Source organism: Vulpes vulpes, chromosome 7 (genome assembly GCF_048418805.1).
Source record: "Vulpes vulpes isolate BD-2025 chromosome 7, VulVul3, whole genome shotgun sequence".
NCBI classification, from domain to species: domain Eukaryota; kingdom Metazoa; phylum Chordata; class Mammalia; order Carnivora; family Canidae; genus Vulpes; species Vulpes vulpes.
The window spans coordinates 121,182,308-121,201,960 of NC_132786.1; the positions used below are offsets into that span (position 1 = coordinate 121,182,308).

At 46.0% G+C, this 19,653-nt stretch overlaps 1 protein-coding gene and 1 non-coding gene across 2 annotated transcripts in view; both read right to left on the minus strand.

Annotated features, from left to right (window-relative positions):
• Window positions 1-285: 285 nt before the first annotated feature.
• Window positions 286-388, minus strand: LOC112913035 (U6 spliceosomal RNA). Its single transcript, XR_003233628.1, has one exon. It is a non-coding gene; the product is annotated as a U6 spliceosomal RNA (small nuclear RNA).
• Window positions 389-13,514: 13,126 nt separating this feature from the next.
• The window catches only part of WNT2 (Wnt family member 2), a 47,658-nt gene continuing 41,519 nt past the window's right edge, over window positions 13,515-19,653 (minus strand). The window contains exon 5 of the mRNA XM_026012145.2: window positions 13,515-17,821. Within this exon, the coding sequence (XP_025867930.1) occupies window positions 17,592-17,821 (230 nt within the window). The 3' untranslated portion in view covers window positions 13,515-17,591. The remainder of the gene's footprint in view (window positions 17,822-19,653) is intronic.

Consider the following 19,653-nt stretch of genomic DNA (forward strand, 5'->3'; position numbering starts at 1 on the left):
ATAATTCTGAAGTTTTGGGATGTAGAAAACTAGCAGAATAATGACGCTGCCCTTCGAAGCAGGTCTGGGGATTCTGGAACGCCTCCCGCCGCCTGGCCCGCTGCCCCACTTCCCAACAGACCGTGACAGCACAGGGCCCCCAGGCTCTGCTGTCTCATCCTGGATTATCATCAGCAAAGTTGAAAATTTAGAATTAAGAGGTAACGACTTAAGGCATAGTCAGGGAAAAAATTTGGAGATAAGGAACCCGTTACTGCTGTATATTTTACGTTGTTTTTTTTTTTTTTAAATATGGAATGCTTCATGAATTTGCACCTGATCCTCGTGCAGGGGCAGCGCTAATCTGGTCTGTATTGTGCCAGTTTTAGTATCGTGATGCTGAGCACACTGTGAATTTTACTTTGTCCAAATTAGTTAACAATGTGGCTACGAGTTTATTGGGATAATGGATGTCAATGGTTCTCTAACTTGTTTTCATCATAATCACCAGGAGAAATTTTAAATAATACCTCATCTGGGCCCATCTTCAGAGTATCTGATTCAATTCATCTGGGACAGGACCTAATTTTATTATTTTTTTTGCAGAAGGCGGGGTCCTGGTGGGGTGGGGCCAGCCGGGGGTGGGGGGTGGGGGGTGTGGCCTGGTAGAGGGCTGTGACCGGGACCTAGTCTTTAAAAACTTTTTTTAAAATTTTTATTTTTTATTTTTTTTTATTTATCATAGTCACACAGAGAGAGAGAGAGTTAGAGACATAGGCAGAGGGAGAAGCAGGCTCCATGCACCGGGAGCCTGATGTGGGATTCGATCCCGGGTCTCCAGGATCGCGCCCTGGGCCAAAGGCAGGTGCCAAACCGCTGCGCCACCCAGGGATCCCCTAAAAACTTTTTTTTTATTAGCATCTCTGGTTATCTGTTCAAATACCTTCTCACAGACATTCTCTACTGACCCCAGGGTGTCACCAATGCAGAGCCCAGGCCCAGGGTTGTCAGTGCAAGAGGACTTGCCCAGGACTAGCTTACCCCCTTAAGGGCGGTGATGAGCATCTTGTAAGATAAAGTGGCCAAAGAAAAGATCTCTGCTTACCAGTAGAGGCACAGCCTGGTAGGCATTTTAGATTTGCATGGCCTCAACCAAAAAAAAAACACAGTTTTTTTCTATAAGTTTTTAAAATTATTTTTATTCATTTATGATAGTCACACAGAGAGAGAGAGTGAAAGGCAGAGACACAGGCAGAGGGAGAAGCAGGCTCCATGCACCAGGAGCCCGACGTGGGACTCGATCCCGGGTCTCCAGGATCGCGCCCTGGGCCAAAGGCAGGCGCCAAACTGCTGCGCCACCCAGGGATCCCAGTTTTAAAAATTTATTTATTGATGAGAGACAGAGAGAGGCAGAGACCCATGCAGAGGGAGAAGCATGCTCCCTGCGGGGAGCTGGATGCAGGACTCGATCCCAGGACCTGGGGTCATGCCCTGGGCCCAAGGCAGATGCTAAACCACTGAGCTAAAAGAAGAGCAAGAACCTATTGCTCTCTTTTTAATTTTATGTGGCTCCTGCGGGGATCTCTGAGAGGGACGGACTCTGCATGGGACTGCAACTCTTAGAAGGGCGCCCGTTATATTTCAGCGGTCCCCATTCACCCAGGGGCAGGCACGAAGGTCAGCATTTAGGGCAAAGGATAATCAAAATTACCCTTGAAATCTCCTTATAAACATAGGAAGGGGGTGGAGCTCTGCTCCCCTTTCAACAGTTTTTTCTAGTATTAAAACAGATCCCTTCTCCTTTGAGCCCATAAGGAGATGGTTTGTGTTTAAAAAGGACCATTTGTGCCTAAAAACAGTATCTTTAATACAAACTTCACACCCAGAGGGCTGAGAGGCTCAAGTCGAGAGAGGCTCGGGCTTAGAAGCAAGGGGGACACGCGAGGGAACCTTTTCGAGTTGTCACGGTGGGAACGTCGGCCTGCTCCAGGCTGCTAGATCTTACCTGAGCGCAGAGGGCCCAGATTAGCTGTTGAGGCTGGCATATCTGGGTGCCGTGACTAGAAGGTTCTGGAACGAAGACCCAAGTCCCTCTTGTGGGAGCAGAGTCCTTTCCTTATGAGAGGAATCATTGGTGTGGCTGGGCTTAGCTATGTTAATGTAAAGGCACCAGACTCTCCTTGCCTAAGAAAAAGGTGTAATAATTTTAAAAAGGTTTTTTGGCTTATCAGTTTGCAAAAGGAGCTCTGGAGCCTTCGAGGGTATGAATTAAAGACGTCACGTTCTTCTTCCAGAGTTGAAATTAGGGAATCCTGTTTTTAAGAGGGTGGCACTAACAAGTCATCTGCTGGCATGAGAGGACTCCAAAGCCCCGGAGGGAAATGCCTCGTGAGAGTATCTGCTGGTGATACAGGATGGACAAAGAAAGGAAAGTTCCAGCACAACACATGGTGAGACTGAGGAACCTCCGGCCCCAGCCGCTAGGATGTGCGGTCACTCTTCGAGGGCAGTGGCTGTGAGTGGAATCGAAGAGCCATAAACTTGGAGCCCAAGCATGAACTTTGGGTTGTGCACAGATCTGGCCATGCTAGGGTGTCCCCTGGTTCTTGAGCCAGAGTCCTTGTGACTCCACAGGATCTGTGTTTAGTGATGACACGATACTTGTAAAAGCCACGGAAGCAAGGATGCCTATAGGCCCAAGAGACTCTCCAGGTATGCCGGTGGAAGTATGGACACAGCAGGGAGTCCCTGGGATTCTTGGACGAGTTGAGGAAGGATTCCCAAAAGAGCCCCTGGATTCCTGCTAATTAGGAATGACTAAGCAGTAAAGGGGGGGAACATGTAAAGCTGATAAAGATACGGGCAACGATTCTTAGTAACGTGTTGATATTTATGTGTTTCAAGAAAGTCAGCTAATGATAGGGACCCAATGATAGGGATCATTTATAGGAAAACTGATCAGAATGTGAATTTCTGATGCTTTCATGGGTGGATCATATTATCTATATATGTACATATATATTATATATAGAAATATATAGAGAAATTGAAGACTTCTTGAGCTACATCATATTGAGGGAGCTACAGAAATTATTATAGAAAGTCAGAGTTTTGTTGACTTTAAGAAGTATTTAGAAAGAAATGAGTAAAGGTCTTCTACCCTTATATTTTAATGTGGGTTACCTTCATCGGATTGATACTAAGAAGTCAGTAATGTCATCTATTTGTGACTCTCAGGAACACGTGTACAGTAATTTTCCAATTGTAATCAACTCACAAAACGTCCTTGGCAAAGGGCTGGCTCGCATACTTAGAGATTCAAAGTTAGATATTATTTTGACATGTACTGTGTACCAGGCTCAATGGGAGTGTTTTTGAGAATGTAAACCAGAAATCGCTTACAGAACAGTTGAATCATTCATTCTTTTATATTAAAAGAATACTAATTTATTGAATATTTGCTATATGCCTGGTGCTCTATAATTGAATCAAGAGTGAGAAGTAAAAGGGGAGCTGGTGCAGGGAAAAGGGGGGAAGGAAGGAGAGCCTGCCTAAGGAAACAATCGTAATCATCTTTGGCTGGTCTTATATTAGAATTGTAGCTTTACAGATTAATTGTAGTAAATGTCAAAATTTTACCATACTAGGTCTTTCTACTGTAATCTCTCCAAAGTATCCTTTATTTTTATTACTAAGTTTTTAGGGACGCCTGGGTGGCTCAACCGTTGAGCGTCTGCCTTTGTCTCAGGGCATGATCCTGGTCCCGGGATCGAGTCCCCCGTCGGGCTCCCGGCATGGAGCCTGCTTCTCTCTGCCTGTGTCCCTGCCTCTCTCTCTCTGTATCTCTCATGAATAAATAAATAAAATCTTCTTAAAAAATAAAGTTTTTAAGATTTTTTTCTTATAATTCTGCACAGTCATTACTGTTTATACCCAGATATTTACATTACTATTATGGGCAATGTAGTCAATAAAGCAGCAAGCAAAAATGAGGAAAATTAAATCAGGATGCTGGAGACAGGGTGTGCCAGCTATGAATTTTGGAACTTAAAAAAAAAAAACCAAAACACTGAATATGAATTTTTGACATGGGTACAATCTCCATTACATTTTAGAGAAAAGGATGGAACTGACAAACACTACAAATTTTTTTTTTACTTGAAAAAGAAATTGGATCTTCTGAGTTTTACACTTTTTTTTTTTTTTTGGTGTTTATATGCTTAAATAATGTTGATTATAATTTAAGCTAGGAAACTAGTCAGTTTCCCTACTTTTAGTCTAAGTCCTCCTGCATCCACACCTACAAATCTATCCTCTTTTTGGATTGAAGAGTTTTAAAATCATTTTTATCTCCTTACTAAAAAGGAAATTAAATATTTTTGTTTTAAAAGTTATCCTTAAAATTGTGACATGTGTACCTAACAGTGCCTAAAGTTTATAATATTTCTGCCCTTCTTCCCAACAATATAAACAAGGTTAAAATGCTTAATTTTGGTCGCTTCCTTTTTATCTTGAAATCATTACCAACACTTCATGTTACCTTGTTCTGTCACCAGAAACGAGTAATTCCTAGTTATTTTTATATGTTCATTATTGCAAATTTCACTGCATGTGTATTAATTTATTTTCTCAACTTTTCCTCTTCATTTCTTTCGGAAAATATTTGTTTTGGAGTTGCGGTAGGTAGAATCTGTTCTTGGTAGATTTTGTTTGAAATGTCTTTATCTTACGCTTGTTCTTTGGTGATATTTCAGTTGGATATAAAGTTATGGATTGATTTTTTTCCCCCCAGAGTTTTGAAAATATGATTCCAGGGCTTTCTTGTTTCCATCATTGCTCTGGAAAAGTCTGCTTTTGGTATGATTTTCTCTTCTAGGTAATTTGTCTTTTCTCTTTGGTAGCTGTTGAAATCTTCATATTCTACTCTCTGTGCTTTTGCAACAATATATTTTTGTGTGGATTTATTTAATTTTGGAACTACTTAGAACTTGTGCTCCTTGACATTGAAGATGTATATCTTTCATCCATTCTGGAAATTGCTCATCTTTCTCAATTTCTCTCTTCTTTCTGGAATTCCTGTTATAAGACATACGATGGACCTACTAATTCTACTTTCCCTGTCCCTCAACTCCATTCATATTTCCCTTTAAAAAATATCTTGGGCAGAATTCTAGGTAATTTCCTTAGATCTATCTTCCATTTCACTAAATCTCTCTTTGGCTGTATCTACTTTTCTGTTTACCACATCCAATGAATTTTTTTAAAGCCACATTTAATCAGCATCATGATCAGACTATTATATTTATCAATTAATAGTATGTGAACAACAACCAAAAACTACATTAAAACTTTTTGTTGGAATGCTTTTCATTTTTCAGAGAAAAGTGAAACTAAGTACCTGTTTAGAAACTAAAACACCTGTCATATAATTAGTCACAAATACCATCCTTATTTTTTTTCTTTCTTGTAGCAGTTAGGCTCTGCCACTATGGTTGGCTGAGTTCACAAACCTATTGTAACCCATAGCTTTTTGGTGACTTCTCTGGCTCTCCTCTTCTGCTCTTTTCTCAGCAGTATGTAGAATCTCTGCCACTGCCATAACTACTGGCATTGCTTAGACACCCATAACCACCTTAGTTTTGCGGTTTGGCAAAGTACTGGCCTTCACCACCACAAGAACCAGAATTTTCCTTTCTTCATGGGTCCAGAGTCTGAAGATTGTTGTAATTGCCAAAGCTATTGTAGCTTCTAACACCTCCAAAACTGCTTCTGTTATTACCAAATCAATTATTGCCATCATACTCACCACCACCAAAGCCATAATAACAACCCTTGAAGTTTCTTCCATGACTAAAGTTGTCATTCCCTCTAAAGTGCCAACATTTAAAGAACTCCTGTGACCTAGATGAGACACTGGCCGTCCCTTGCTTTAGCAGGGCTCTCGTTTCTTCATAGTGATAGCTATTCACAGTAATAGTATCTGAATGACAGTCTTCTCCATGGTTATGGTCACCAAAGTTTACAAAAGCAAAACTTCTCTTCTTGTCACTATCCTAGTCAGTAATGATTTCAGTCACCTCAGTCTTCCCCTATTACTCAGAATAACCCCTTATATGATGTTGTTCAGTGTCTTCTCTAATGCCACCAACAAAGGTCTTTTTCATAGGTAACTATCAGCCTGTTCTTGAAACATCTCTTGAGACACCCTCTTTGGTTCTATGACTCTTCCATCCATCTTGTGTGGCCTTGCATTCATGACTGCATATGCTTGTACCACAATGGCTTATGTGAGAAGCCCAAAGCTTCTAGATGCTTGGTGTTTAGATTTTTCCATTACCATACAACCTATGAGTGTTACTCATTCTCAGTCTGCCACTGGTAATTTCATTTTATTTTACAGATTTTATTTATTTATTCAGGAGAAACACAGAGAGAGAGGCAGAGATATAGGCAGAGGGAGAAACAAGCTCCCCAGGGGGAGCCTGATACAGGACTCCATCCCAGGACCCTAGGACCATGCCCTGACCCAAAGGTAGACACTCAACCACTGAGCCACCCAGGCATCCCTGCCACTGTTATTTTAAAATTCAAATCTTTAATGAGGAGCTTTCATAGTTCTTTTTTTTTAAAGCTTTTCTTTTTATAAAAGATTTTATTTATTTATTCATGAGAGACACACAGAGAGAGGCAGAGACACAGGCAGTAGGAGAAGCAGGCTCCATGCAGGGAGCCTGACGTGGGACTCGATCCTGGGTCTCCAGGATCATGAGCTGGGCCAAAGGTGGTGCCAAACCACTGAGCCACCTGGACTGCCCGTGCTTCCATAGTTCTTTGGTCTCCTTGAGAGACTCTGAATTATACACGCTGATGGCTGTAGGAAAGAATTCAACAATGCTTCCTCAGCTGTGGCCACAGGCAGAAAATCAGTTTTACTATCAGTGGTTATATTTTTAATTACTGGATGTTGTTTTTAGTTCTTTATCAAATACTTTTTAGCTTAATCTTTTTTTCCTTGAAGTACTATGTATCTTATTCATAGTTATCATTCATTTTGCTTTTTAAAATCATTCCTAAACAGATTTGTTTTATAGTCTGTGTATAGTGATTTTATTATCTGATATTCTTGGGAGTCTAAGTGTATGGTTTTGTTTTTTTGCTATGGTTTTGTTTTCATGCTGGCTTGTTTTGTGGTGTGTTTTGTAATTTCAAATTATCAACTCAGATTTGGTGAAGTTTTATATGTAAGAATCCTCTGTAGCCTGGTTGAAAATGTGACCCTCAAAGACATTTTGTTCTTGTATCTGCTAGTCACCTCAATCTAAACTAATTTTTTTTTTTTAGGCTAATTCATTGGTGGGGCAATTTCTGAAGTGTTTAGGTTCTGTTCATTCTAACATCAAACTAAACAAAGAGAGGCTGGTAGCTGTAAATGGACAGAGCTATAAATTTATTTTAATTAATTTTTTCCTACCCTAATGATATTTCAGAGAAATATCAACTGGAAACTAGTTCCCAGTTGATTTCCTGTGCTCAGATTTTTTTCCTTTATTGCCCTCTGATGGCAATACATTCATGTGGGAAGAGATGGGATGCTGTATCCTGATTCTAACTCCTCACTTCAAGAAGGCCCAAACCCTGTTTCCTGCCCTGCCTTGGCCTTTAATTTAAAACCCAATCTCCCTGAGTGGCTCAGTCAGTTAAGTGCCCAACTCTTTGTTTTAGCTCAGGTCATGATCTCCAGGTCATGAGATCAAGCCCTGCATCAAGCTCCGTGATCAGTGTGGAGTCTCTTTGAGACTGTCCCTCTCCCCCTTCCCCATTGTTCATATGTGTTCCCTCTCTCTCTAATTAATTAACTAATTAATTAAAACCAAATCTTCTAGGGAGGCAAATTAATATACCTCCACTGGGGCACCAAGGCTTGAGTTTTTAGCATTCTCTTCATTTTTGACCTTTGAAACGTTCCTGTGTTTAAAGATGGGAATGGGGAGAGTTCACTTATATGTTTTAAAGGACGGTTATTTTACCTATGTTAAATTTCTAAGCATTTGCATCAGAAGGCTTCTTTTGGGGACATTTGGTCTGCCATATTACCAGACATAGAAGTCTCATTTATTTCATTTACTTTATCCATTGCTATTTCCCTGACACTGGGGAAAATATGTGGTTGATGGTAAATTATGCCAGATATTTTTGAATAAATAATTATTGAATTTAGGAAGAGAGCTGAAAAACATTTATATGTATTAAAAGAAAAATTGTGAAAGGTAAATTCTTAACCCTCAGGTGCTTTGGTTAAAGGTGAGAATTTTAGGCCCAAGTCAAGGATGATGAAAGGAAAATGACATTTGGGGATGAGTTGTTTTATAATCATACATGGTTGTCAATATAATCTATGTAGAGATCTTATTCTGCTATGATTGTTATAAGGAAAAATGCTTACATGTCCAAGAAATACGGAAATTGCTTTTGGACATCATCTCACTCTATTTATTGCTCCAAAAGAATGAATCACATTCTTTGCGGGATTATACTCCCTAGATTTTATTTATTTATTTTAAGGACCACCATCTCCATGATCTCACATTTCTCAGCAGCCTTCTCACAAATTAAAACCCATATTTGGAGACTTTTTTTTTCTTCCATGAATAAACATGCATGTAAATCTATTTCATACACTTCTAGAATAATTGTGATAAATGCTCCACCCTCTCCCCTGGCCCATCATTTAAGATTCCTTTTAGACAAAGATTCTTTCTCACTCTCCTATACTCCTCAGATATTCATATAAGGTCTTGTCTTTGGTTCCCTCTATTCTGAAGAGACTTTTCTCTTTTGCTAATTTGGCCACCACCACCACCAAAAAAAAAAAAAAAAAAAAAAAAAAAATCCCAACTACAAGTTTGGATTAAGTAAAGAGTTGATTTAAGACCAACTGAAAGTCAGAACCAGCAACATGTATTACTCCAGCCCTGCTGGATTGTTTCCACATTAGAAGACTGAGGAAAGATCATCTTTTGTTTCTAGAGGCATTATCTAATAATCTAGGATTATACAAATCTCAATTTGCTTTATGGAGAGAAAGACCACCTACACTTTATGTTAAGGTGAAAATATTATTAATTAATATCATATTAGCATATGCACTTTGTACCTTTAAAAATATCTTAAAATACATTGTTACATTTATTACAATTCTGAAAATTTTTTTCTTGGGCATTGTTGCTAAGGAAATTTTAACTGTCTCTCTTCCTCAGTGTAAGAGGACAAGACTATGATGAAGATTATTTTTTAAAATCATTGACATGTTAATTCAACCTGAGTAATCAAGTATTCGGTAGAGGTTTGAGGAAAACTTAAATAAATCATGATATGTACAATGTTTGAGTTGGTCCATGATATTTTCAACCATCTTTAATGGTGGGTTGAATCTCCGTATGATAAGGAAAGTAGATTTCTTGTGACCAGAAATCTCAGATTTTCTAGGAGGATTTATTTATTTATTTATTTTAAAAGATTTTTTATTTATTATTCATAGACACACACACACATACACACACACGCACACACACACAGAGGCAGAGACACAGGCAGAGGGAGAAGCAGGCTCCATGCAGAGAGCCTGACGCGGGACTCGATCCAGGGTCTCCAGGATCAGGCCCTGGGCTGCAGGCGGTGCTAAACCACTGAGCCACCCGGGCTGCCCTCTAGGAGGATTTAGAAGCCATTTTATTTTAAATAAAAGTGCTTTATTAAATGTATAACTAAAAGTCACTTACATTCTGGTAGAGCTTTGTTAGATGTGTATCTACATATAATTTATTCTCCGGATTGCATATACATTTGATCAGAAATCACAGAAATATTTTGGCAATCCACACATCCTAATTTTTGTTTGGAAAATGTGGTCATTGAACCAACCAAGTCATTTCCAATAGCTCATTGGACAGAATACTTATGAGTTTTAATGAGAGGATGCTCTGATATACTAGAAATGACACTGGATCAAGAGTTAGAAGACAAATATTTGACTCCAGGCCCTGCCTTCAATTATCAAATCTCTCTGAAATCTCTCTCATCTTAAAAAAAAAAAAGGATAATCATTTCTATATCTAAGGGTGGTTGTAAGGACTAAGTCCAACTGTGTACTCCTAAGTGCTTATAAGGTAAGAAGTGAAGCACACGTGTTCTGTGTTAGTCCTCCCAGAAGGCTCTGAGCAAGGGCACGTTTGTCTTAGTCACTGCTGCATTTCCAGGACTGTAGCACAGCAGTTGACTCATAGGAGATGCTCAATACACACTGATTGAGTGAATAATAACTGTTCTTCCCTGAAGATGATTCAGTGTCTTGCTTATATCACAGTCTGAACCACAAAATTTCTTTTGTTTTCCCAGGAATGAGATGTGGAGGTTAGGATAAATTGTGTGCATTGTTCCTTCCAAATGTGACATTCCATGATTCCAATGACTCCTTGCTCTCATACCCTCAGAAGTGTCATGTAACCTCATTGTTCTGTTGAAGACAGAACAACATAATTCTTAGACACCATTTAATTGCATGTCTACAAGAGACAAACGAGAGGGACCATCCTAACCCAATCATTCAGTCAGTTCAGAAAATAAAAAAAGAAAGAAAATCACCAGCAAATGAACGGTTAATAGCCAGACATATTCCAATTCATTTGTCTGTACAGAATACTGAGTAATTCTTACTCCAGTTACTAAGCCCTGTAGAAGAGGGAAATTTCTCATCTGTGAATCATGATTCTAATAAATTCTCCAAGGGCTGGTGTAAATACCCACAAAACACTGGTGCTTATTATTTCCTGAGAGTCGCTGAGAAGATAAGGCATTGTTTATAGTTACAGCAATATATAAGAAAATTAAACCCGTACTCCCTTCTTCTACTTGTACTCTTAGGCTGGGGATATTTGTCTTGATTAAACCTGATTCCACAATGACAACTCAGAGTTCAAGGCCTTTCATGAAGTCTTCATTACTATTGGAGAATAATGATCAAGGGGCAGATGCCAAAGTTTATTTGGGCGGGTAGACTTTTGGAGACTCCAATTCAGATTTCGTTTTCTGTATTTCCTGCTATTTGTTCGGCTGGTGTGTGACCTCCACCTGTAACATGAGGCTCTGAAACATTCACAGATGGGTTCGCCGAGCTCCCCAAAACTCTGCTGAAATAACCAGCGTGAGCAAGCTGGCTGACTGGACACTGGATGCATCTTCATCATTTAATCATTTGAATTGGGTTTACGGGCAGTAATATGATTCCTCTCATCTGTGGAATTTAGGAAGGCCTGCAGTGCTATTAAAATAGGATTGGGTGGACTGCCTGGGGAAATCCAGAGCCTGTGATTCAATTACAGGGGCTTTTGCAGGGTCAGTCACTACACAGAAATTACAAAATCAAGTTAAGAGTCCAAAAATAGTCTAAATGGTAAATTGATCATGTTGATCAGATTTTAATCATGCTGTATTATCTAGAACTAGATAATAGCACGAGGGAACAGATGAAGTTATTTGTTCATCCAAATGGTTTAGTCCATTCTTTATTTCCACAGGCAGCCTAAAACATAAATTCAGTTGGGCCCATGAAAGATTGTCAAGAAGAAGATTGACTTTCCATTTCCTTCTTTCAGCCAGTTGTCACCGGCCCCCGGTCCTTTATCCAACCAGGGTTATCCTTTATTTTGTCTGTCATCCAGGCTTATTTCGTTCTCCACTCTGCCCCATGTCTCATCCAGCATGGGCTCTCCTTTTCCCGCTCTTCGCTGGCACATGTTGGAGAGCACTTAGATCGCTTCACTCTCCTCAAATACCACCCATACGAGGCTGGGGGTCACCTGCAACAGGGACAACTGGCAGCGTGTGTGTGTCTGTGTGTGTTGTGGGGGGAGGTTCAGTGATCAACCTGCAAATGATACCCACCCTGGCCTGAAACTGGAGATTCTATTTTTTTTTTTTTTTGTCTGAAACTCAGTCTTTTCTCTATTTTTGGTGTTCCCTATCAGTACCCTCCTCTCTGTCCTGAGAAACTCAAAACTACTCAACTAATTTATGCAGAGCTGTAACTTTCTCACTCTTCCACCTTCTGGGCCTTATCTTGGGGCTTTTTTTTTTTTTCCCCCAGTGAGCATCGTGAAATTGAGTTTCTAAGATTTTTGCCTCTAGCTTTTGAAACCCACTATTGTTTCTCCTTGCTAAGCTTCCATCCTTCCTTTGACTCCCTACAGGTAAGGCTTATCTGCAAAAACACAGTAGCCTCGTGCTTTCCTACCTCCCAGGACACACAGTGAGCTTCAGGTCGGCCTGTCTTGTTCTGCCCCATGCTGCCGAGGGGTTCCTAGATTCACCCATTCCAACAGATCCCTTCCCAGTCAGTCTGATGCACTAATACCAAGACTTAATCCCATTCAACTATCACTCCCAGTGAAGTGTTCCAGATTGAAAATGGCAGACGTGTTTACGGCTTGCATTTCAATAGAGGACTTGACCCAAAGTGTTATGTCAGTGGTGCTCAACTGGGAAAGGTTTTCTCTTATACCTTGCTTCTTCCTTCCCTCACCAGGAACACCTGGCAATGTCCGGGGACACTTTTGGTGGTCACACCTGGGAAGCAGGAGAGTGCCTCTGGCATCTACTGTGTAAAGACCAGGGTTGCTTTTAAAGACCTCACAATGTGTAGACAGTCCTCTCAAAAGGTGAGAGAATAGGGGAATCTCATTGATAATGTTTGGGCAAAAATTTGGGGGGAAAATGTTCTTTGAAAAATACACACAGACACATGTGTCACCTCCTCTTCTGCAGATCCTCCAAGCATGGGAGTTTCTGAAGGGGTCAAAGGAATCCTAGAGGGGCAGCAAGCAACCTGGCTATCAGGCCACCCGGGGGTACTGGAGTGCAGAGTCAGCACCTTGCTCAGTCAGGTCACCTAAAACAATTCATCAGGGAGGAGCCGATGTTGGATGGATTTTCTTTGTGGGAGGAGAGTTTATTTCCATGTTCTGAGCTTTCTCTACTAGTGTAGAAGTAGCACCCACAATCAGGACACAGAGATCTCAAGAAAGGAGCAAGGGGTCTTCGTCTGTTTCTAATCAAGCTGAAAAAATACCATTTCAGCCAAAAGCAAGCACTTACATGGAAAGTAAGAATTTGGAGAGGTCAACGGGGCTGGGCCTAGCAGGCTGGGCCTGCTGTGGAGTGACACTGAATTTATAAACACGGCCAAAGTGTGCTGGCACCTAGAGGGGGTAAGCATTAAATGGCACCCAGGGGAGAACACAGGGTGAAAGTGTGTGTGGAAAATAATTTCTCCATCAGGAATAGGAGTCTTCCCCACACTCACCAGAGTACTTATCAGTAAGGTGAGCCAACTGTCTTTCCTGAAAATCTTTGCAGACTTGAGGGATACCTCTTGATCAGCAGTTTCGAGAGAGGACAAGGACAGAGTTCCCATAACCCGCAGGGATTTCTTTTCACCAAAGGGTTTGGCAAGACTGTGACAGGTTTAAAATAACAAAGTCAACACTGAAAATTCACTTTATTATGTTTTGATTTCACAGAAAATGCAGACTTGTAAATAACAATAGTTCTTTGTAACAATCTGCGTGACACTTTTATTAGCTCATGGAAGTGGGAGGCTTGGTTAAACAGGAATCATGTGAGTATCAGGGAAAAAAAGCTATAGAGTTGGAACAACGATGATTTAGAAAAATAATAATCATGTTGGGCTTTGCAAACCACCTGTCACCTTGCTGATCCCCTGAAAAATGTAAAGAACATTCTCATGGATGAGTGAAAGTTTTCTCTGTGTAGGTAAGGGGAAGGTCAAGGTGAGCCCGCCTCTGTGAGCTTATACTAGCGGACTGTTTTTCCAGAAGGTCAGCACAGACCTGACAAAAGTGATTTACCAGCTTCGGAACTGGCGCGGTTTATTTGTGAAGAGTGCACTTCTCGCTCTTCAGATAAGGAAACCCAGGTTGAAGCACAGTAAATAGACACAAGAGAATGGTTCTGGTCCACTGGGCAGCTCTCCGGGCCTGTGTCTGGAGAGCAGGCAAGAGGGGACACGGATGTTCTTCAGCTGAGACCACACCAGCCCCAGGCCAGCCTTTAATAAATGAGAAATAATAATAAGATCTGGGCCTGGAAATGCTGGTGAGGACCAGCACACGCGGTCATGTCGCCTGTCGCCGGGGTGGGGGTGGGGGCCCTGCTTTAGGTTTTGTAGACTTGATGTAGGATTCCTTAATAAATTAATCAGGCGGAGAAATGTCAATGGGAGGCTAGATTTTTCTGACTTTAAAGCTACTTCCTTTGAAAAAGAAACGTGATGCCTGATGTGTTCAGGCTTCGTGATAAACCCAATAGAAAGGAACATGGTTACGACCATCCAGAAGGCCTCTTGAAACGAAGCGTGGCAACTGGGTATGGGGACGTGAGCAGGGCCTGCATCTCTGGGCCCCCGAGGTTCTGGGAGGGGCCGGGGAAGCCACAGCAGGAGGAAGCACGGCGGTGACCCTGCAAGAGCAGGGGAAGCCACTCTTCACCACGGCCAAGCTCAGCCCGGCGTCGCCAACGGCCACCTGGCCCTTCCCGGTCAGGCCACTCCCGTCCTCCAGCCTGGCTCCGAATGCACGGCCGTTTGACACATTCTTCGGGGCCGCTCCTTCCATTCTGGAGAAATCCGTATTAGGCCAGGGCCCCCGTCCTGGGGGAGCCGAGAGCCCAGCTGGCCGTGCTCACGGCACTTGGGGTTTCGGGCTGGAGCTTACGTGTGAGAGGCTGCCCAAGATGCAGCCGGGATGCCCCTTGCCAAGCATGCTCACAGGACACCAAGGTCGGTCCAGTCCAGCCTTGCCCAAGGTAGGCAGGCAAATTGACGGAGAAGACAAACTCGCTGGCTGAGACTGAGTCACGTGCAGATTACGTCGTTATCGTAGAAAGCTCTACTAAGTCAAGATCTCGTATTGTGTCGCAACTGTTTCAGCTATTGCAGAACCTTAATGGGCATCCTTGTGGGCCTAGAAAGCTTGGTTTTATCATAAGATTTTCATTGAGAAGGAATTTGTAGGGGAACTGAACCGAATGGATTCTTTCATTTTGTTTGGCGTAAATTGTGCCGTAACATTCCCTTACGGACTTCAGGTATCCAGAGTCTCGTGGATCTTAGAATTACGGAATACTGATCCTCAACCAAACCCTAAAGAAAATAAGTTTGAAATGGTCTTCACCTGCTTTTTAATTTTTTTTTTTTTTTCAAATAGTGGAGATTTCCTCTTTCAGAAGTCAAAGCAGATAAAAATACTTCACTCTGTGATTACACCCTCCCTAACGGCCACAGCCACTGGCACTTGAGCGGGCTGTCATGGTCTCCCACAGTCTCCTACGTGGGTTTCTGCAGGGATATGCCTCGTGCCCTTGCCCCTTATGCCTCTCAGCATGAAATGAAAGTCAGATCAAAACATCCCAGGAATTAAAAGAAATAATGACCATCTCCTTTGGAAGCTAAAGCTACTTAGAATCCGCTTGGGTTAACTCTGAGACAAACCAGATAAAGTGCTTGGCTTTCCCGACTCCTCTGCTGGCAATGGGACTTGGGGGCGATGCCAGATAACTGCAGGGACCTCTGCCCCTCTTGGCCTCCGCTTTCCCCAGATGCACACGGAAGGGAGCCAAGATGCCCTCTTCGATCCTTTCCATTTCTAGAGACACCCGCAGATTTATGATGTCATAGCACATCCAGCAGGTAGGAGGGCAAGCAGGTGGCTTGGGGACCACCGTGCGAGCCCCTGCATCCCCCAGAGGCGTCCACAGGCAGCTTCCATGTAACCAGGACGGCCCACCTGCCGGCTGCCCCCTCGCCCCCGAAGGCCCACGCAGAGCTCAGGGCCACTGTGTCCCACTCCGCTGTTCCCACCCTCTGAATCCATAGACTCAAAAAGAGGAAAGAGCTACTTTGGAAAAATCAGATGAAAAATCGGGGGTTTGGGAGTGAAGGGAAGGGGATGAAATCTGCCATTTTTATGAGGGTGAGGAGGCGAGCATCAGTGATGACCAAGAACTCCAGCGGGCAGCTGTCAGAGAAGGTCGGCGTCGCCGCCCTGCCGCAGAGCAAGGACAGAGGAACTGAGGCAGGCTGTCCCCGAACGAGCGTCAGCCACTGGTCACCAGATGCACAGAAGGAAGCGTCCCGTGAGTAAATGGGAAGAGGCCACATGGAGAAGCAGAACCTAATTGTACCGGGGGACGGGGTGAGAAGTATCTTCGGTTATTTTGTCCTTTTTTTGCTTACGGCAGCCTCTCCACCTCCCCTGGACGTCACCTCTGGACCCGTAATCACCGTAATCACCGCCGGGCCCCTTAAATACAGCCTCCAAATACGATTTGTTTGTAACATGATACACTCGGGTTGCCAACTCTCCAAGCCAGGCTGTGTGTCATTTGCTCGGGGCTAGGGCATCCTGTCACCCGGTCAGCCCCGGATGAGCACAGTTCAACGTGACAGCTCTTTGAAACGTGCTCGAAGGGCGATGGGGCTCCTCGGCCAACGCGTGCTGGGCGCCGGCTTACGGTGGAGGCCGCCCAGGCTGCTGGGTCCTCGGTCGTGTCATCCGAAACGTTTGCTTTCTCAAAGCCACTTCAACTGCAAAACTCCACGGGCCGCATGCGTCATACCAGATATGAATTGTATTGCCCCCCTTTGTACCTCATCTGTCCAGGCACGTCTTCTGATATTCCACTAACTTATTTTCCTCCATTGCCCCCGCCCCTTGCCCCAGTAGGTACATTATCCTGCCAGACGATCCATCTTCTTCTAAATTCCCTTCAGGTCCTAAGTAAGAGGGAAGTCTCACTCCCTAAAGCTTGATATCAAGGGGGCACAGTAATGCAAAGCAATCACTTTCTGAGGCTCTTGCTATCGTAGGGACTCCAAACTGTACCGAAGGACAACAGTCCCATCCTGTCACATCAGATTTTAATACGGCAATAAATGCCTTGAAAAATATGTGTGTTAAACCTCAAGTTCATTGAAAGCCATCCTTCTCCAGGCGTTACCAGCTGCCCTGGGGGTCAGGGGAGGGGGGAGGGAGGGCTGTGAAAAAAAAAATCGCTTGATCAGGCAAGAGCCTTGCTTGGTCTTCTCGAGATTTAAAGTTAATTCGGTGGCAGCTGGTCCTGCTGTCTTCACCCTCCAGAGAGAAGTACAGAATTTCTGAACTGCGAGCATTTATTGTGAGACCCAGGAAAAGCTCCTTCGGGACGCTCTTCCCCCTCTGGTCGACTGCTCTAGAGGAGGGAACGTCCAGGCGGGTGGCGATGGGGTTCAGGCCCCTCCGTGCCCCTGCCCCCGCGTGGCAGTGCTGACCAGGAGGAGGGGTGCACTGGGGGCTGGAAGCAGGGAGGGGAAGGCATCTTTATGGGCAGCACGTGGCCCCAGGCCCGGGGCCCCTGGGGGTGGGGGGCTTCTGTCGAGACAAAGGTCACATGCCTTAGGACAAGTCTCCCCCAGAAAACCCAAAGGCGCCGTGTCCTTGCAGATCCAGAGGAATCCTTGCGGGAGGGAGGGAGGGAGGGCGGCGGTGGGGCCTCCGCCCGGGTCATGTGGGAGCCGCCCAGTCGGCGCTCGTGGGGGCCTTGCACGTGTGCACGTCTAGGGCCTCCAGGCAGTCCTGACAGCGCACGGCACAGCACCAGTGGAACTTACACTCGCACTTGGTCATCCGCGTGACGCGGGACGTGTCGTAGCCTCTCCCGCAGCACATGACCTCGCAGCTGTCCATGCCGCGGGAAGTCAGGTTGCACACGCGGCCCGCCGTCCCCGGGGAGCCTGGAAGACAAGCCAGGGAGGGGTCACTGAGCCGGTGGGTGTGGGGTACCGGGTCTGCCTCGGCAGGAGGGCAGTCCTTGGGCCGGGCCCCCCACAGCACAGCCCCAGGCCGTGGCTCCCCGGAGTCTGCGGTCCCCAGGTGCCCACCGTGGTCCAGGTGGCCATCCCCAGGCCTTGGCCTCCATGGGGTCTGTGGTCCCCAGGCGCCCAACATGGCCCAGGTGGTCGTCCCCAGGCTGCACCCCACCCCCCGGGTCTGCAGTCCCCAGGTGCCCACCATGGCCTGGGTGGTCGTCCCCAGGCCTTGGCCCCCGCGGGGTCTGCAGTCCCCAGGTGCCCACCGTGGCCCGGGTGGCCGTCCCCAGGCTGTGGCCCCCCCACCCCGGGGTCTGCGGTCCCCAGGTGCCCACCGTGGCCCGGGTGGCCGTCCCCAGCCTGAGGCCCCCCCGACCCCGGGGTCTGTGGTCCCCAGGTGCCCACCGTGGCCCGGGTGGCCGTCCCCAGCCTGTGGCCCCCCCACCCCGGGGTCTGCGGTCCCCAGGTGCCCACCGTGGCCCGGGTGGCCGTCCCCAGCCTGTGGCCCCCCGACCCCGGGGTCTGTGGTCCCCAGGTGCCCACCGTGGCCCGGGTGGCCGTCCCCAGCCTGTGGCCCCCCCACCCCGGGGTCTGCGGTCCCCAGGTGCCCACCATGGCCCAGGTGGCCGTCCTCAGGCTGCGGCCCCCCCGGGGTCTGTGGTCCCCAGGTACCCACCGTGGCCTGCATGGCTGTCGCCAGGCCTTGACCTCCCCAGGGTCTGTGGTCCCCAGGTGCCCACCATGGCCCAGGTGGCAGTCCCCAGAGGCCGAGTCCAGGAGAGGTGCCACTCCTGAGCTGGATAAACGTGTGGGCCGATCCCTACCAGCCGGGGCTGGTGCGGTGCCGAATGGGCAAGGCCGGGTCCGAAAGAAAGAAGGACGTGCCCTGGCTCCCTCTCACCTGCCGCCAAACCATGTCCAGGACGCAGGGATGCGGGTGAGCGATCCAGCATTGTCGCGGCGCAGAACCCACAAGGGGAGGGTTCTCTCTTCCAGGCCTGACTCGGCTGCCTTCTTAGCAAGAGGAGAGGACCTGGCTGCTGGGGTGGGGGGGCACTGCCGCCCTCCGAGCTGCTGCCGGGGGGGCACCCAGAGGTGCGAGAGGCCCCTGGGGAGGCCAGACGCCAGGCCTTCAGCCAGCGGGACTCGCACAGAAACCTCCTGGGAACGACCGGGGGCGCCTGCGTGGCAGTTCGTCTTTATGTGTTTGTCCCTGAAGAAGACTCTCCAAGGTAGGATGCCTCTCCACTCGTTCTAGTCCTGGGGAAGCGCCCAGAACTCCGCTGCAGGAGCTACTGCACCCAGAACCACGGGGAGCGGGGCCTTCGTGGAGTTTGCTCAGCTTGCAAGGATCCTTCCTGCTTCTTCCTCTGGCACGGAAATGGGCCCCTGGCAGCCACGATGAGCATCATCACGCTGCTGTGCCGCCGGCGGGTGCTGGGCCGGGCAGGGAGACTTCCCTGGGGATTTGCGGGCTTGATGGGGCCGGGCAGTGTCACCAAATACACATGCGGTAGCCGCCGGCAGCCGCGCACCGTGATGAAGTGTGCGGGCGAGGGGAGGCCTCCGGACAGGTAAGAATGGGGCAGGTGGGCAGAGACAGCCAGGATGACAGGGCAAGAGGATGCTGCTCCGATCTGGGGCCATCTTCCTCGAGCTGCTTCCATTGCTCCCCGAGGCCCGGCTGCATTGCAACCTTTGGGGTCCTGGAGAGCCTGTATCCTTAGGACAAATCCCCCCTTTGAGCTGACACTGCT